The sequence below is a fragment of the Nicotiana attenuata genome, unplaced genomic scaffold (assembly GCF_001879085.1).
Source record: "Nicotiana attenuata strain UT unplaced genomic scaffold, NIATTr2, whole genome shotgun sequence".
NCBI lineage: Eukaryota > Viridiplantae > Streptophyta > Magnoliopsida > Solanales > Solanaceae > Nicotiana > Nicotiana attenuata.
Window position 1 is genome coordinate 41,249 of NW_017674996.1, and position 15,251 is coordinate 56,499.

General features: G+C 34.9%; 1 protein-coding gene across 3 annotated transcripts; it reads right to left on the bottom strand.

Moving 5' to 3' along the window:
- Positions 1-3,327: 3,327 nt before the first annotated feature.
- Positions 3,328-15,041, bottom strand: LOC109219554. Of its 3 annotated transcripts, none has more exons than XM_019384014.1 (7): positions 14,319-15,041; positions 13,953-14,200; positions 5,518-5,778; positions 4,987-5,314; positions 4,795-4,900; positions 4,628-4,681; positions 3,328-3,719 (listed from the first exon to the last, which is right to left on the bottom strand). In XM_019384014.1, exons 2-6 carry the CDS (start codon positions 14,189-14,191, stop codon positions 4,665-4,667), a joined length of 951 nt encoding a protein of 316 aa, XP_019239559.1. In that variant the 5' UTR covers positions 14,192-14,200; positions 14,319-15,041; the 3' UTR covers positions 3,328-3,719; positions 4,628-4,664. The 3 variants fall into 3 exon arrangements, with proteins under 3 accessions (XP_019239559.1, XP_019239560.1, XP_019239558.1); XM_019384015.1 differs by having other exon boundaries at positions 3,328-3,722; XM_019384013.1 differs by having other exon boundaries at positions 3,328-3,737.
- Positions 15,042-15,251: the final 210 nt, after the last annotated feature.

Sequence of the window (15,251 nt, forward strand, 5' to 3'; positions counted from 1 at the left end):
GAGCTGCTACCCGAAGTGTTATGGGCACACAGGACCACACCCAAATCCAGCACGGGGGAAACACCGTACTCGCTAGTCTACGGAACCGATGCGGTCATACCCGTCGAAGTCGGCGAACCAAGCCTAAGATATTCGCACACCAGTGGAACAGAAAACGACACAAACAGGCTCCAAGACCTCGACGAGGCTGAGGAAAGAAGAGAAATGGCCCATATCAGAATGGTAGCCCAAAAGCAACAAGTCGAAAGATACTACAACAAGAGGGCCAAAATAAGACCACTCAAAGTGGGAGACTATGTCCTTAAAGCCAAGACATTGGCATCCAAAGACCCGAGTGAAGGGAAGCTGGGCACCAACTGGGAAGGACCATACAAAATCACAGCAGTAGCCAGCAAAGGCGCATTCCAGTTGGAAACAATGGAAGGGAAAACGCTCCACAACAACTGGAACGTTACTCACCTCAAGTATTTCCACTTCTGAAAGACGTCTCCCGAGTCGTACTCTTTTTCCCTTACCCGAGTTTTGTCCCAATTGGGTTTTCTCGGGGAGGTTTTTAACGAGGCGACAGAGGGGACACCTGGAGATATTTGAGAAACAAGTTTATCATATCAACCTCTCCCTACGACCTCCAGGCCGACATGATAAAGGGACTGGACTAGCTTGATCTCCAATGTATGAATGGCTACGGCCGTCTCCAATGTATGAAAGGCTACGGCCATTTACATCTCCAATGTATGAAAGGCTACGGCCATTTACATCTCTAATGTATGAAAGGCTACGGCCATTTACATCAATATATGAAAGGCTACGGCCATTTGCATCTCCAATGTATGAAAGGCTACATCTCCAATATAGAAGTTTACAAAAATCTACAAGGCTCACTATTACAATCCGTGCACTTCTTACAAGGAGTCTAGCACTTGTAAAATTGACTCTAAATCATCACTATACTCTGCTTTACACCAAAAACAAAAAAGAATGTATTAATTTTCTTAGTTACCCTCAAAAGGTTAACAATTTGAAAAGTTATAGACCAAATTTATAAGCAGGTATAATTTATAACTTTTATATTCAATGAATTTATTTCCTTGGTTAATCTCATAAGATCGAAAAGTAATTTGAAAAGTTACATTTAATCTACAATTATAGACAAGGTTCATATGCAAAAGTAAAATGTGTAGTATTTGAACAGTCATTCCTATGGCTATTTAGGACCTAACGTCGATAATGCAACAGAAGTCATGGAGATTTGTTAGGAGTTAGCTGGCAAAAGTTGGGTTCATTTTTTCTCTTTATCTCTAATCCTTGACCCATCTATTTCACTTTATATGTTATTTTTCTTCTTTTTTATAGTGTTGGTTCTCATATTATTGTCTTAATAACGTTATTTTATGTGTGTGATATATATTTTTGTGTAGTGAGTACTATATATCCACCTTCCTAATAAGAAGCTGAAGTGTTGTATAAACCGGTGGCCTCATGGTATTTTTACGCACACAAATTTTGTTTGTCTGATTATTTACCTCGATAAAAGATCAAAATGTTTGTTGAAGAAAATAGGTTAAATTATTTTTTATTTATCTTCTTGGTTAAATTCATCTCTGTAACAAGATCCAAGCTCTTGATAGCATCTCTTGAAAAGTAAGATCCTGATATTTAAAAAGTCACACTTATTGGCTACATATTAACCCCTTCTGTTATTGTTCAATTAACTGAACTATATGTATATGTAATATAAATATTGAGCAAAAACTAAATAGGCTAATATTCTCAAATTAGTACTCCATTACCTCACTCTTCACATATTGATATCTCATACATGCACGTTTTAAGACATTAGAACACGAAAATTCTTAAGTAATTGTATGATTTATTTAGAATGTAAATATTTGATTTCTTGTTGGAACAGGAGTACTGTGGCTATTAGTGTTCTTGAATAGTAAGTTTTTAATATTCCCAAGTCCCAAAGAAGCATGAATAATTTGACCGAGTGTACAGCTGAGGACTACGTTATGTATATTAATTTCATTGAGTTTCTGGTGCATACTTAACAAAGAATCTGATGATATGATGAAGTGCATAAGCTTGTGTTTTTTATGTGAGATCATTTATTATCCTTTTGAATACTTTTTTCTATACATATATATAGCTGATATACAAAGAGCATGTTGTTTGAAATTATTAGCTTTCAAGGCAAGTAAGAAGCCAAGAAAGTTAATATTTTCATAACTTAAATATTCTTTTTAAAATAATTAAGTTTTTTATTTTCCATCTAAGGTTTGTTTTCGTACTATACATGTGAAGCACGCGTATCAAATCATTTGCACAATAACATATGCATCTAAATAGTTTAATTCTTCATATTCATACGAACTAATGACATCCAATCATTTTTAACTTCAACTACTAAATCACTGATCAAGGATCATATTATATGATTTTTATAATGTGAATTTATATATTATTCTTTAGTTTTTATTTTATTGCTCAAAAACATGTTTTAATAATCTTATACGGTGTTTTTTTTAAAAATTATACTAAATGGTCATGGTTTTGTTAAAATTTTGTACTAAATGACTCATGAGTTTTTAAATATTTTGTACTAAATAACTTGAGATCAAAGGCTCCAAGATTTAATTTATATGGAATCAATCTTTAAGATTTTAGCATTGAATTCATCACTTGTGGGATTACACTAAATTATTATTGTTGTTTGTTTGTTTTATTGAACCCATTATGTTTTAAAAGTTATGGATTCATATTACCATTTATTACAATTTTAGTGAATTTTTGCTCATAAATTATGCTCAACCATAACGCTGGATTTGTCCCTTCTCGGAATACACGTGCAACGCACGCGGCGGCGAGAGACTAGTGTATTTATAAGTATACAACCGTACCCTTACAAATAAAAGTAAATTTACTTGAAATTACTTTTTTCGGGAAGAAAATATCTTGAATTGTTTTGAAGTTAAAGTTTTTTAGTTTAAAATTTCAAAACAAAATAAATACTAACTAATCTCTAAATATGGCAATCTATGAATTGTCCCCAAAAATTCTCTAAATATGGCAATCTATGAATTGTCCCCAAAAATGTTGGCCCTCTAACTCACGGAGCCCGAAAACAAGTTTTTTTATCAAAGTTCTTTCCTAGCAAACATATCATCTTCAAGTTTCATACCTGAGGCTATTCCAAGACTAAGCTAAACCACCACTTCAAAATATGAATGCTTCTGATTTTCCAGAGGCTCCGATGAACCATTTTCTTAAGCATACTCAAGTGTTTTCCACAAGTAACTCGGCATAAAAAAAGATTAAAATGAACACTTTTTTAACAAGACAAAGAATACTAAGTACATTAGATGCTTTCAAGAGTGGTATAGTCTCAAACAAGTGAAATCTGAAAATATCTTTTTCCTGCCACGAGTCGAAGATTAAGGGCTAAGATAAGACTGCTTTTGAGTTTTTGAGACAAAGTCAAGCATTATATCTTGATTACTAATATAGACCAAAAAAAGTAATCCCATGCTACTAGACAGCTAGGATATCACACTTCACTCTTACTCTCTGACATCCGTCATGCATCATATCTGCAATATTATCAAATGCGAAGTACTAGAGTGCATATTTGTAACCACAACTGAATACAAAATTCGTCTGCAAAACTACTTTCAGTCCCCAGACAATCTGTTTTCTTGAGATTATCATGATTCACAAATCTGCTAGAAAAGGCATTTCTGCATCAATGACAATCAAACAAGCAGGATCAAATCACATCAAATGCACATTTCAAATGACAGCAACATGACCTAATGTAATAATAATATTTTATGTAACCCCTCATCACCGCATTAAGATTTTCCTTTGGGAATTAGTATATACCAGAATATTGATCATTATAGAGTTCACTTTGTAGAGTGGAAAGGCCATTCAGAAACAGGCCAACAAGACTATACAAAATTGAAAATCCAACTCTGAAGCATCTCTGTAGAAAATCGTTAATAAGAGAACAATGGTTGCACAGGCTCAAAAAATAAAAATGGATCATGTGCCAAGATTAATCATGATGGGGATAGCAAGCCAAAAAAAGGAACCGCAATCTGTCACTTCCACCGGAAAAGGAAGAAGAATGGAAGTATAAACCAAGCTGATCATGGCAACCTATACTAGAATTTTTTTCTTTGCTAAATAACTTGAAAATTTCTGAACAGTCCAAACTTCTAAACCAAGATGATCCTATCGACATATGTACTAGAACTTTTCTTTTGCTAAATCACTTGGAAATTTCTCAACAATTCAAACATTGGTTTGTTAAATATAAGAGGGCAGGCCCGCCATCATCATCGTCCATCAATTACAAATTCAAATCCTATACATGAACTACCTAGATTCTGGAATGATGCAACAAACTTACATTTCATCGTCTATGAAGAGGGGAAAAACAAAGATTCAGTGTTGTTCCAACAATGCAAATTTTAAGATTACTCTGGCTCAGTTCTCATCGTTTAGCGTGAACTTTATTTGCTATGAAATTATATCATTTTCATTAGAACATTAATCTGCATAAGCAACCAAAAACAAAAAAAAAAAAAAAAAAAAAAGGAACCCAATTTATAAAGTAAAATACCTCTGCTTTAAAGAACACTTATCATGAACTTCCCAATCTACGACATCCAACACCCTGCAGGAGACAACTTTTCTAAATATAATAACAACAAGACCATTAAATCTTAAACCAAAAACAGAGTGTTTACAAATATATCCATCAAAAAAGAACAGAAACATTATTGTTACCTCTAAAAAGGTTAAGCTCGATCATGTACCTCACAAAATTTGGAACATATGTGGGAAAAAAGACGTAAAGGTCATTTTCCACAGCATCAAGTGTACGGGGATTTTTCTGGTATAAGGAAATACTTTAACTATGTCATAGATATGAGAATATATTGAAAAATTCACTACATTTAAAAAAGTACTAACGCATACCGCCTTCTCTTGTTTGACATCTTCGTGCACCAGTCCATGTCTCATGAAAATCATTACACCCAAAGGTCCTCCAAAGTCTGGATTATGCATATTACGGTTTGCAGTATCGTCGTACCTGCTTTTCCACAGGTTACTACTTGGATCAACCAGTATCCTTGGTAAGGTGGGTCGTGTCATATGCTGAGCTATCGCTCGGAAATTATACAACACAGCCTGATTTCTTTTCTTAACAGCGCAAGAGTACAAACTATGGATGTAAGTGAGGAATGCAGCTAATGTGCAGTTTGCATATGTACAGGGGTGTAGTAATACCACCTCCTCCCTGGAACTGCAAAAAACAATAGTCATTTACTTTTGAAGAAATGAAGTGAAAGGCGTATTTTAAAGGGAAAAAGGTCAAATTTGTCCCTATACAGTATAGGGACAAATTTGGCCTTTTTCCCTATTTTAAATCCAAATACTGGAAGATAGCACAAATACAAAATATTTCAAATCAAAAGTTAGTAACACATAATTAAAAAAGATTCTTACCGAGGAGATTCATGTGTTTGAAGGTAATCTAACAGGTGGATCACATCTTTTGGTAAATCATTTTCTCCAACAAATTTCTTAATGATTTTTGTCAACTGGACTATGCTAGTACTACGAGCAGAAGGAGAGTAGTCGACGAAGGTTACATCAACTGTCACTATCTTCAAAGTTTGAGGTGCGACTAGAAAATTATGTATGTCAATGTTTTGTGTAGTAGCTTTATCCTCCTCAAATAGCTTGAAAAAGAATTTCAGTATACCCCTGCAAAGATTCGAAAATATTATTGAACTAGTATGTTAGTTTGATAGTTAAATAGCAGTAAACTAGTAATGTTAGAATAGCATAACGTTCCAACTACACATGTTGATAGACTTTTTAATGTAATGCAACAAATAGACAAACTCTTTACTTTCCTACTATTAATAAGGGGGAGTTAGAGGAGCTTAGGGTTGTCCCGGGCTATTTTGGTAACTTTAGATGCTTTAGGCCTGTTGTACTTCATGCTGCTTGCTTACACATTTTTGGACGAAAATGTAGACCCCACATTAGCCTCCTTTTCACATGTCACTCAAGTTGCAGCCTTATGTTGACCAGGCATTACTATTTTGCTTATATTTGTTCTTTTTAGCCTTATCTATTGTTTGTTCTTTTTAGTTTTCTCTATGATAGCCTATTCAGCTTTCCTCATATAATTCAAGAAATAAGCTTGAAGGATGAATGGCCATGTCTTCATCTTAATCTTGGATATCTTTATCACTAGAAAGCTCATAATTGTACTAGCTAAAATTATTCGCTATTTGTTTTATTTACTGTGAAACGAAAAATATATTTACTGTTAGGATATAAGAAAGAGAAGACTTTAGAGCTTAAAAGAGACGAACATGATGTTCGTTTCTGCTGTATGTCGAAACTATCTATTAGAGAAACATAAATGTAAAAGGAGAAACATCAAAAGTGACGCCGGTGTGAAAACCATGGCAGGAGGACGAGGTCGCGGACGGGGAAGAGGACGCGGCAGACCTAGGAAGCTACCAGTAGTCACTTTTGGAAGCTCAGTTGGAGGACGCAGGCAACCGGAAAATACAGAAGGAGAACTAAATCAAGTAACACCTGTGCAAATGAGTGAGCTGATGCAAAATGAGGTAGGATCGTCGTCTAATGGAGTAACAGTTGCTAAAAAAACTTCAATTGAGCCCAGATCCGGCACAATTGAAGTTGAAAGAAGTGGAAGAAGCAGTTAGAGTAGAATCGAAGCAAATCGAGGAAGTGCAAGCTCAGGAACCCAATGGAACAGTGATACAAGCTACAGTACAACAACCAACTCAAAAATGGTTGAGTCTATTTGTGAACAACAGATCTGTAGAAAACGGTATGGCCTTATCTTATATTGCTCCTCAATTAGTAGATGGCAAAGTAGTTGTTCAATTGGAGAAAGAGGAAGTAGAACGGGAGACTGAAAAATGGAAAGGAGCCTTAATTGCTTATGTAATTGGGGATTGCCCTGGGTATAATGCAATGAGCAGATATATAGATCTAAAGTGGAACAAAATTGCAAGCCCAGAGTTGTTCATGCATGAGGAGGGTTATTTCATCATCAAATTCCAATCAGTTGATGATATGAAAGAAATCCTATGCTCAGGACCATACACTATCAATAGCAGACCAATCATTCTGAAGCCATGGACTCCGGAATTTGATTTTGATAATGAATTTCCTACTGAGATACCAATATGGATCAAGCTGCCAAAATTGCCTATGAATTGTTGGGGGATAAATTTACTAAGTAGGATATCAAGTGCTATTGGGATACCAATGTATGCAGATGAATGCACTGCCAAGCAAAAGCGAGTGTCATATGCTCGGATGCTAGTGGAAGTTAATGTGACAAAATCATTACCTGATCAAATTGAAGTAACAGATCCAAAGGGCAGAGTATTTCCACAGATTGTTCTATATGACTGGAAACCATTATTTTGTGAGAAATGTCAAGTTATTGGTCATGAATGTCCAAAGGACCAGAGAAAGAATGATGAACAACCAGCTAAACAGGATGGGCACAAAAGAATAGTGCAGAGATGGGTGACAAAAGAACAACCAAAGGAACAGCAAGACAACAAAAATGGAGACAATCAGGTAGCTGGAACAAAAGTTAGAAGCAATGAAACAGATGACAATCACAAACAAATGGAAGAGAAACAAGCAGCAGCTATGATTCAGGAGCAGAAACAAAGGGAGAGGACTGATATTGAAACACCTGATAAAGGGAAAAACATGGTTCCAGAACTCAATCTACAGGAGTTTCCAATATTATGCTCAGTGCCAACTAAGAATGTCTTTGCTGTGTTGAACAGAGCTCAAGGTGGATCAAAGTCTGCACCCCCTGACAAAGGGGGAGGAACCAGTTTGTAACAAATGAAGTGGCTGTTTTGGAATATAAGGGGAGTAAATAAGAAGTATAAGCAGAAGGAACTGAGAAATTATATAAAAACTAAACATATTACTTTAGCTGGAATAATAGAAACTAAAGTCAAGGAGCATAATGCAACAAATGTGGCTACTAATGTGGTAACTAACTGGGAATTTCTGAATAATTACAGGAGTGCAGTAAATGGAAGAGTTTGGCTATTATGGGATAGTAGACTATATACTGTGAATAAATTGAAAGAAGAGGCTCAGTTACTCCATTGTCAAGTCAATACAATAGCATCAAAGAAGACTTGTGTTATAACTGTAATCTATGGTTATAATACATGTGAGGAAAGGAAAAGGGTATGGGAAACGCTTAAAACTCTGGCCCAAGGAATAAATATGCCATGGTTAGTTGTTGGAGATTTTAATGCTGTGTTATATCCTCAAGACAGGCTCAATGGGAATCAAGTATAATATGGTGAGATTAAAGACTTCAATGATTGCATTCATGACCTCCTACTTAATGAGGTGAGATGGACAGGGGACTACTATACCTGGAGTAACAAACAGCAAAGCAGGGAAAGAATCTATAGCAGACTAGATAGGGCGTTTGGCAACCATGAATGGATGATGGAGTGGGGGCACTTAGTGATGGAATATGATGTTCCATTAATTTCAGACCATAATCCAATGGTGTTTGAGCTACACACAAATCAGAGAGACATAAAAATACCATTCAGATTCTTCAACACTTGGGCAGATCATAGCAAGTTTCAACATATAGTGAAGCAAACATGGCAACAAAAGCTGTCAAGATGGAAGATGCAAGATGTATGGATGAAGTTGAAGGCATTAAAACCATTATTCAAGCAATTGAATAATGAGGAGTTCAGAAACATAACACAGAGGATAGACAATGCAAGAAGTGAGTTAGTATGGATCCAGAAACAGCTGACATTAAAATGCACAGAAGAGTTGGTGGAACAGGAAAAGAACAGTCTGCAGATCCTGGAAAAATGGACTTTGATAGAGGAGAACATCATGAAGCAAAAGTCAAGAGCCAAATAGATCCAACTAGGGGATTCAAACACAAAATATTTTTCAGCAGTGGTCAAGGACAGAAGTCAGAGAAAAACTATTAAGGAAATCACTTCATTAGAGAATGAGAACCTTACAGACCCAAAGGAAATTCAGGAGGAGATTGTAAAATTTTATAAATCCTTAATAGGATCCTGTGCAAAGGAACTGCCAGCTATAAACAAGTTGAATATGAAAGGAGGACCTGTTCTGAATCAGCAACAAAAGCTAGATCTGATAGCTCCAGTGACAGAAGAGGAAATCCAACAAGGCCTTGAGTCAATTGGTGAAGATAAAGCTCCTGGGATAGATGGATATAATGCTACCTTCTTCAAGAAAGCATGGGGGATCATCAAGGAAGAGGTTTGTGCTGCAGTTTTGGAGTTTTTCAGTACAGGAGGATGTATAAAGCCATAAACTGTACAGCTATCACATCATTGCCAAAGAATGACAATCCCAGAACTGTGAAGGAATATAGACCAATAGCCTGCTGCACTATTTTGTACAAATTGATCTCAAAGGTTATAGCAGCAAGGATTCAAAAAGTCATTGCTACTATAATAAGTGAATCACGGGCAAGTTTCATACCAGGAAGGAAAATTGGAGACAGCATTATTCTAGCTCATGAGCTTGTGAAAACTTATACTAGGAAACACATCTCACCAAGATGCATGATCAAAATAGACCTCCAAAAAGCTTATGATTCGGTGGAGTGGATATATCTGGAACAAGTGTTAGGAGAATTGGGATTCCCCAATCAATTTATCAATTGGATCCTTGAATGTATGAAAACAGTAAGCTATACTATTCTGATAAATGGTGAGACCTCAATTCCTTTCAATGCTGCTAAAGGTCTTAGACAGGGAGATCCTATGTCTCCATTCTTATTTGCTATAGCAATGGAGTACCTGAGTAGGAGTCTAAAAGAAATGACAAAGAAGGCAGAGTTCCACTACCATCCCAGATGTTCAAAGTTAGCAATCACACACTTATGCTTTGTTGATGATCTGTTACTCTTTGCTAGAGGAGATTTATCATCAGTAGTCACTGTCCAACAATGCTTCAACCAGTTCTCAGCTGCTTCAGGACTCAAGGCAAATCTGGCAAAAAGCTCAATCTATTTTGGTGGTGTGAATAGAGAAGATAGAGAAAGAATGTTACAAGAGCTGGGATTGATTGAAGGGGAACTACCTTTTAAATATCTAGGGGTCCCATTATCCACCAAGAAGCTATCTCTAGTCCAATGGCAACCACTTATAGAGAAGATTGTGGCAAAGATCTCTGCATGGACAGCAAAGAAGTTATCCTATGGAGGAAGAGTTCAACTGGTGCAGACTGTTTTATTTGGAGTCCAAGCTTATTGGGCTCAAATCTTTGTACTGCCCACCAAAGTCCTGAAAACAATTGATGCCTACTGTCGCAGTTACATATGGTTTGGGTACAATACTATCACCAAAAAAGCTCTAGTATCATGGGAAAGAGTATGTGCACCAAAGAGCATTGGAGGTCTGGGGTTAGCAAATCTACAGAAATGGAACAAAGCAGCTATTGCAAAGAACTTTTGGGATCTTGCTCAAAAAAAAGACAAGCTATGGATAAAATGGATCCATACATATTACATCAAGGACCAAGCAATAGAAACAATGACAATCCCACAACAAGCATGCTGGATGACAAGGAAAACTATGGAAGCCAGGACAATCTTTGAAGGAAGACAGTGGAAATTCAAGCAAGAAAGAAGCATCACAAAGCAGATATATATTCAGATGATTGGAGATGAAACAAGAGTGCCATGGAAGGACATGATGTTTAACAATGCAGCTCGTCCTAAAGCAAAGTTCACTCTATGGTTACAACTTCAGGGCAGATTACTAACTACTGACAGGTTAGTAAAATGGGGTATGGCAATTGATACACAATGTGTTATGTGTGGAAATGCAGCAGAAACACATAAGCATCCTTTCTGGGAATGCACCTTTGCTAAAGATATCTGGCACATAGTGAATCAGTGGACTCATGGCAAGATAATGAACACAAGTGATAGGCAGCAGCATCAACAGGAGACAATTAGAAGAGCTAAAGGAAAGAGTCGGACTGCACAGATATTGAAGATGATATACACAGAATATGTTCATAGCATATGGATAGAGAGAAATATGAGAATTTTTGAGAAAACATATAGAACTAGTGAATCAATAGCTAGAGAAATTGCTTGTATTTGTAGTATTAGAGCAGTAGCAAAAACTAGAGATATAGTCAATACTTTTAGAATCTAGTTGCATCAGAGAATGACTGAATGGCTAGCTATCTGTGATAGTTAAGCTACGATTTGTAAAGACCTTTTGGTGATAAATAAAAATATTTAGTTACCAAAAAAAAAAACGAGAGAAAAAAAAGGAGCGAAGCTTGACAATAGAAAAGCAGATTTTGTGTAGCCATAGGAATAGAATCTAATAAGATCAACTCAGCAAAACTACATAAACTAATCTAATAAAACACTAGAATCCAAATAAATTTACTTAGAAAAATTATTTTTGTGCAATAACCAAGAAAATCTGAATTACCTTTCAAGTTGAAAAGATATCAAACGATGGAACTATCTGATCAAAGCATAAAGTTTAGGTATACGGAGAGAAGTGAAATGTTGGAGAATATGGATTTGCAAGCGGGTGGATATGTTAACCTACAAAATTTTTAGTTTAATTCAAAAGGATAAAAAAATTGATTTGACCAAAATAGATTAGAAGAAGAAAACCAAGGGGAAATTGTGCCTATTTTTCAAGCGAAAATAGCTTAGGTTTATCTGAAATTGCAATCAAGGCCCTTTTAAATTTTTAAAATGATTATGCAATGTTATTTTTCTCAATGGCAAATTTTTTTATTTAATTTTATTAATTTTCCTTCAAATAGAGATTTTACATTGTTTTGTATTTTTATTAATATTCTTTTCTACAAAATAATTATTCAAAATTAATCTCAAACCAAATTCGAATACAAAAGTGTCTTACTCATTATAACTTGAGAAATTTAAATAATAGAAAATCCGCCAGCTACAAAACAAAATAATGTAAATAAAAGACTTTTTCATACCAAGAATTTTGATGAATAAGGAACTTACTTACATGAGTGTTTATACCAAATCGATAGAACATGACACATATATGCACATAAAATTGTATTGTTTAATATAATTTATTAATGTATGTTTTCAATTCATTAAATCATTTCAACATAATAAGTTGGATCTCTCTAATACACACTCAAATGGAGGTAAATAGCTACTATTGCTAAACTATTATGCACATTTGATCTCTACGCTTTATTTGACCTACTATAAGTTTGAAATCCGTAGATAACACTAAACCAATTTATTGATAACTAAGCCTAAAACCAAAATTTAGAAGCAAAAACACAAATTTAAAGCCAAACTCAATCTAATTAGTTTAAATATGCAAATGAAGACGACTTTTATGGATTATAAATTCTTTAAGATATATTTAATCAAACTTTTCAATCAATAATAAAACACATCTTTAACGTTTGGCCTACACCTGTCCTTAGTTTCAAGAAAATTTAAAAACGGTCTGCTTTAACCTTTTGTTATATGAACAATCTTTCATTAAGTGACTCATTTTCAACTTTCCGATTGCATATCTTGTGAAACATCAACAAAAGGAAATGTTAATCTTCTTATCTAGCTAATCTTAAATAGGATTAATCTCAAGGTTTTACACTTGAACTTCTAAAAAGTGTTGAAACTTCGTACTTAAAACACATAAAAGTACAATATAAGGAGGGGAAAAAAGAACAATCACATATTGGGCCCATGCTTAGCATGAGCATCACCTCGCCTAGTATATCAATATGAAGTAGAACTCAATTACAAATTCGGATAACAACATAACATTCAAACAACTGAAAAACAATAAGAAACACTGGAACGTAAAGGTAGCTAAGGATAAAGATAAGAAGGGGATGAGAACTTAGAGTCCGTTTGGCCAAGCTGCCAAAATCTGCTTATTTTGAAAAGTACTTTTTTTCAGAATTACTTTTTCCGAAAGTACTTTTGAAAAAAAGCAATTTGTGTTTGGCCAATTCATTTAAGAAGTATTTTTTGTAACATTTGATAAACAAATTGTGTTTGGTCAATCTTTCTAAAAAGTGCTTTTGAGTGTCAAATTACCAAAAAGGACAGTACAAAGGTCTTATAATCATTTTAAAAAGAAAAATAAACTTAAATATTTGTCGTAAGATACTTTTATTACTTTATTTTATTTAATTAAAATATGAAACATACATATTAAATATTTAAATTAATTTTACATATATAGTTATACCAAAGCATATATTATTATCTAGCATAATCAGTTATTGTTACATGATGATTGGAATAATCAAAATACATCATTCAGTATGAATTAGAAGTCTATTCCACAAATTACTATATATTGATAATCCACCATAAAATAATAAATAAATTCATTTACATATGATAACATTTCTCAATAATTTCTATCTCTACTTCTATCGCACAACGCCTCCATATTAGTACAAGACTTGCCTTGCATTTCTAAAGGAATATTCCTCAATCTCTGCAGTAATGTCTTTATTAGCATAATAGTTGAATTTCTTATCGGTAAAAGAATATTGTCGGATGAAATTATAGCCATGGTAGTTATAACTAGATGATTCTGAGTGTCAAACTTGAAAGATGGCGTTAAGCGTAAAATAGAAATATAATTTTAAATATATTTAAAAAAATTGTTTCATAAAAAAAATGACTTAATTCAAATTCAAAAAGAGTAACTAATTATTAGCAACACATAATGTATAATTTCGTTTTTAAGAATTTAGTATGAAAAAAAGAAGAAATAAATAAATTAGTATGAAATAGCCTAAACGTAAATTAGTATGAAAAAAAGAAGAAATAAATAAATATAAAAACTTACCTAAGTACTATTCGTGTATCCGAAATGAGTCGACATTCAGTCAATGTTGTGTCAGCCACTCTATAGTTGAGTTTCCGAGCACCGCATTTGGGTTTCCAATCAGTTAGAGGCATGTAGTTTTTTTGGCGAAGACTTAACTCATTAACCAAATATCTCCTTGCTGGGAGGCATACATCTCTCTTAGTAGAGATTAGTTGTTGAATATGCCTGGCTTCGTCCGTAAATTTTCCTTTATCCATAAGCAACCCCTAAATTGAATATTTAAGCGTGAGACACAGTGAAACTAATAGCACTTCGAAAACAAGCATTGAAACATCAACATCAACATAGAACAGATAAAACAGAGAAAAAACAAAAGAAATTGACCTCTGTTACGCAGCAAACTTGGAGAAGGAGGTCTACTTCACGGGTCTCAGATCAGCTACTCCGCAACCGAAACGAGCAAAATACGACCTAGGACTGTCATATCTAAAGAACAACAGAGGCCGAAGGGAAAGAAATTTAAAACTAGGGTTCTGCTAGGATAATAGAGTTGCGGCTGGTTCAATAGTCGATTTGAAGGCTGGTCAGAAAAAATTAAAGAGTAGAGACGAAAACCTCATATCATTTTGGTGAAGCTCGGCCTTACGTGAAGTGATATAAGGCTAGATTTGAATTTGAATTAAGAAAGATTCCCTAAAAGGCGTAAGTGAGACTGTGGCTTTGAGATTTTACGAATTGTGAAGCATGGAATGAGCTATGAGTACTGAGACTCGCCAAAACGCGCGTGGAGAGAGAACTTGCGTGAAATAGTACGGGCAAAGGTCTGTGCATGTCTGTGAAGGCTGAGAATGGTACAAAAACGGAAAAGAGGAAGAGGAGAGAGAAGTTGCGTGAAATAACACGGCCAGAGGTCTGCCCATGTCTCTGAAGGCTGACAATAGTGCAAAAACGCAAAACAGACAGAAGAGGAGAAAGAACTTGCTTGAAATATGATACGATTTGAGGCAATGGAACACTAAAAATAAAGAAAAGGTGCGGAAATGAAGGAAAAATGAAGGAAGACCAAGAAAGAAGAAGAAGCTAACTAGGGCAAAAGAGTATATTCTTCTCAACAATTCTGCACTGAAAAGGATAATTTAGATTATATTAGAAGCAACAGCGAGGTGGCTGTATCATCAACATGCCTGCTTGCTGCAGAGGGCAATTTCGTAATTGTACCCAAACACATTATTCCCATTGGTGTATATAATTACAATATATAGATGAGAGAGAAGATTCCTCACCTACACTTTCCCTAATTGGACACTAGGACCTTTC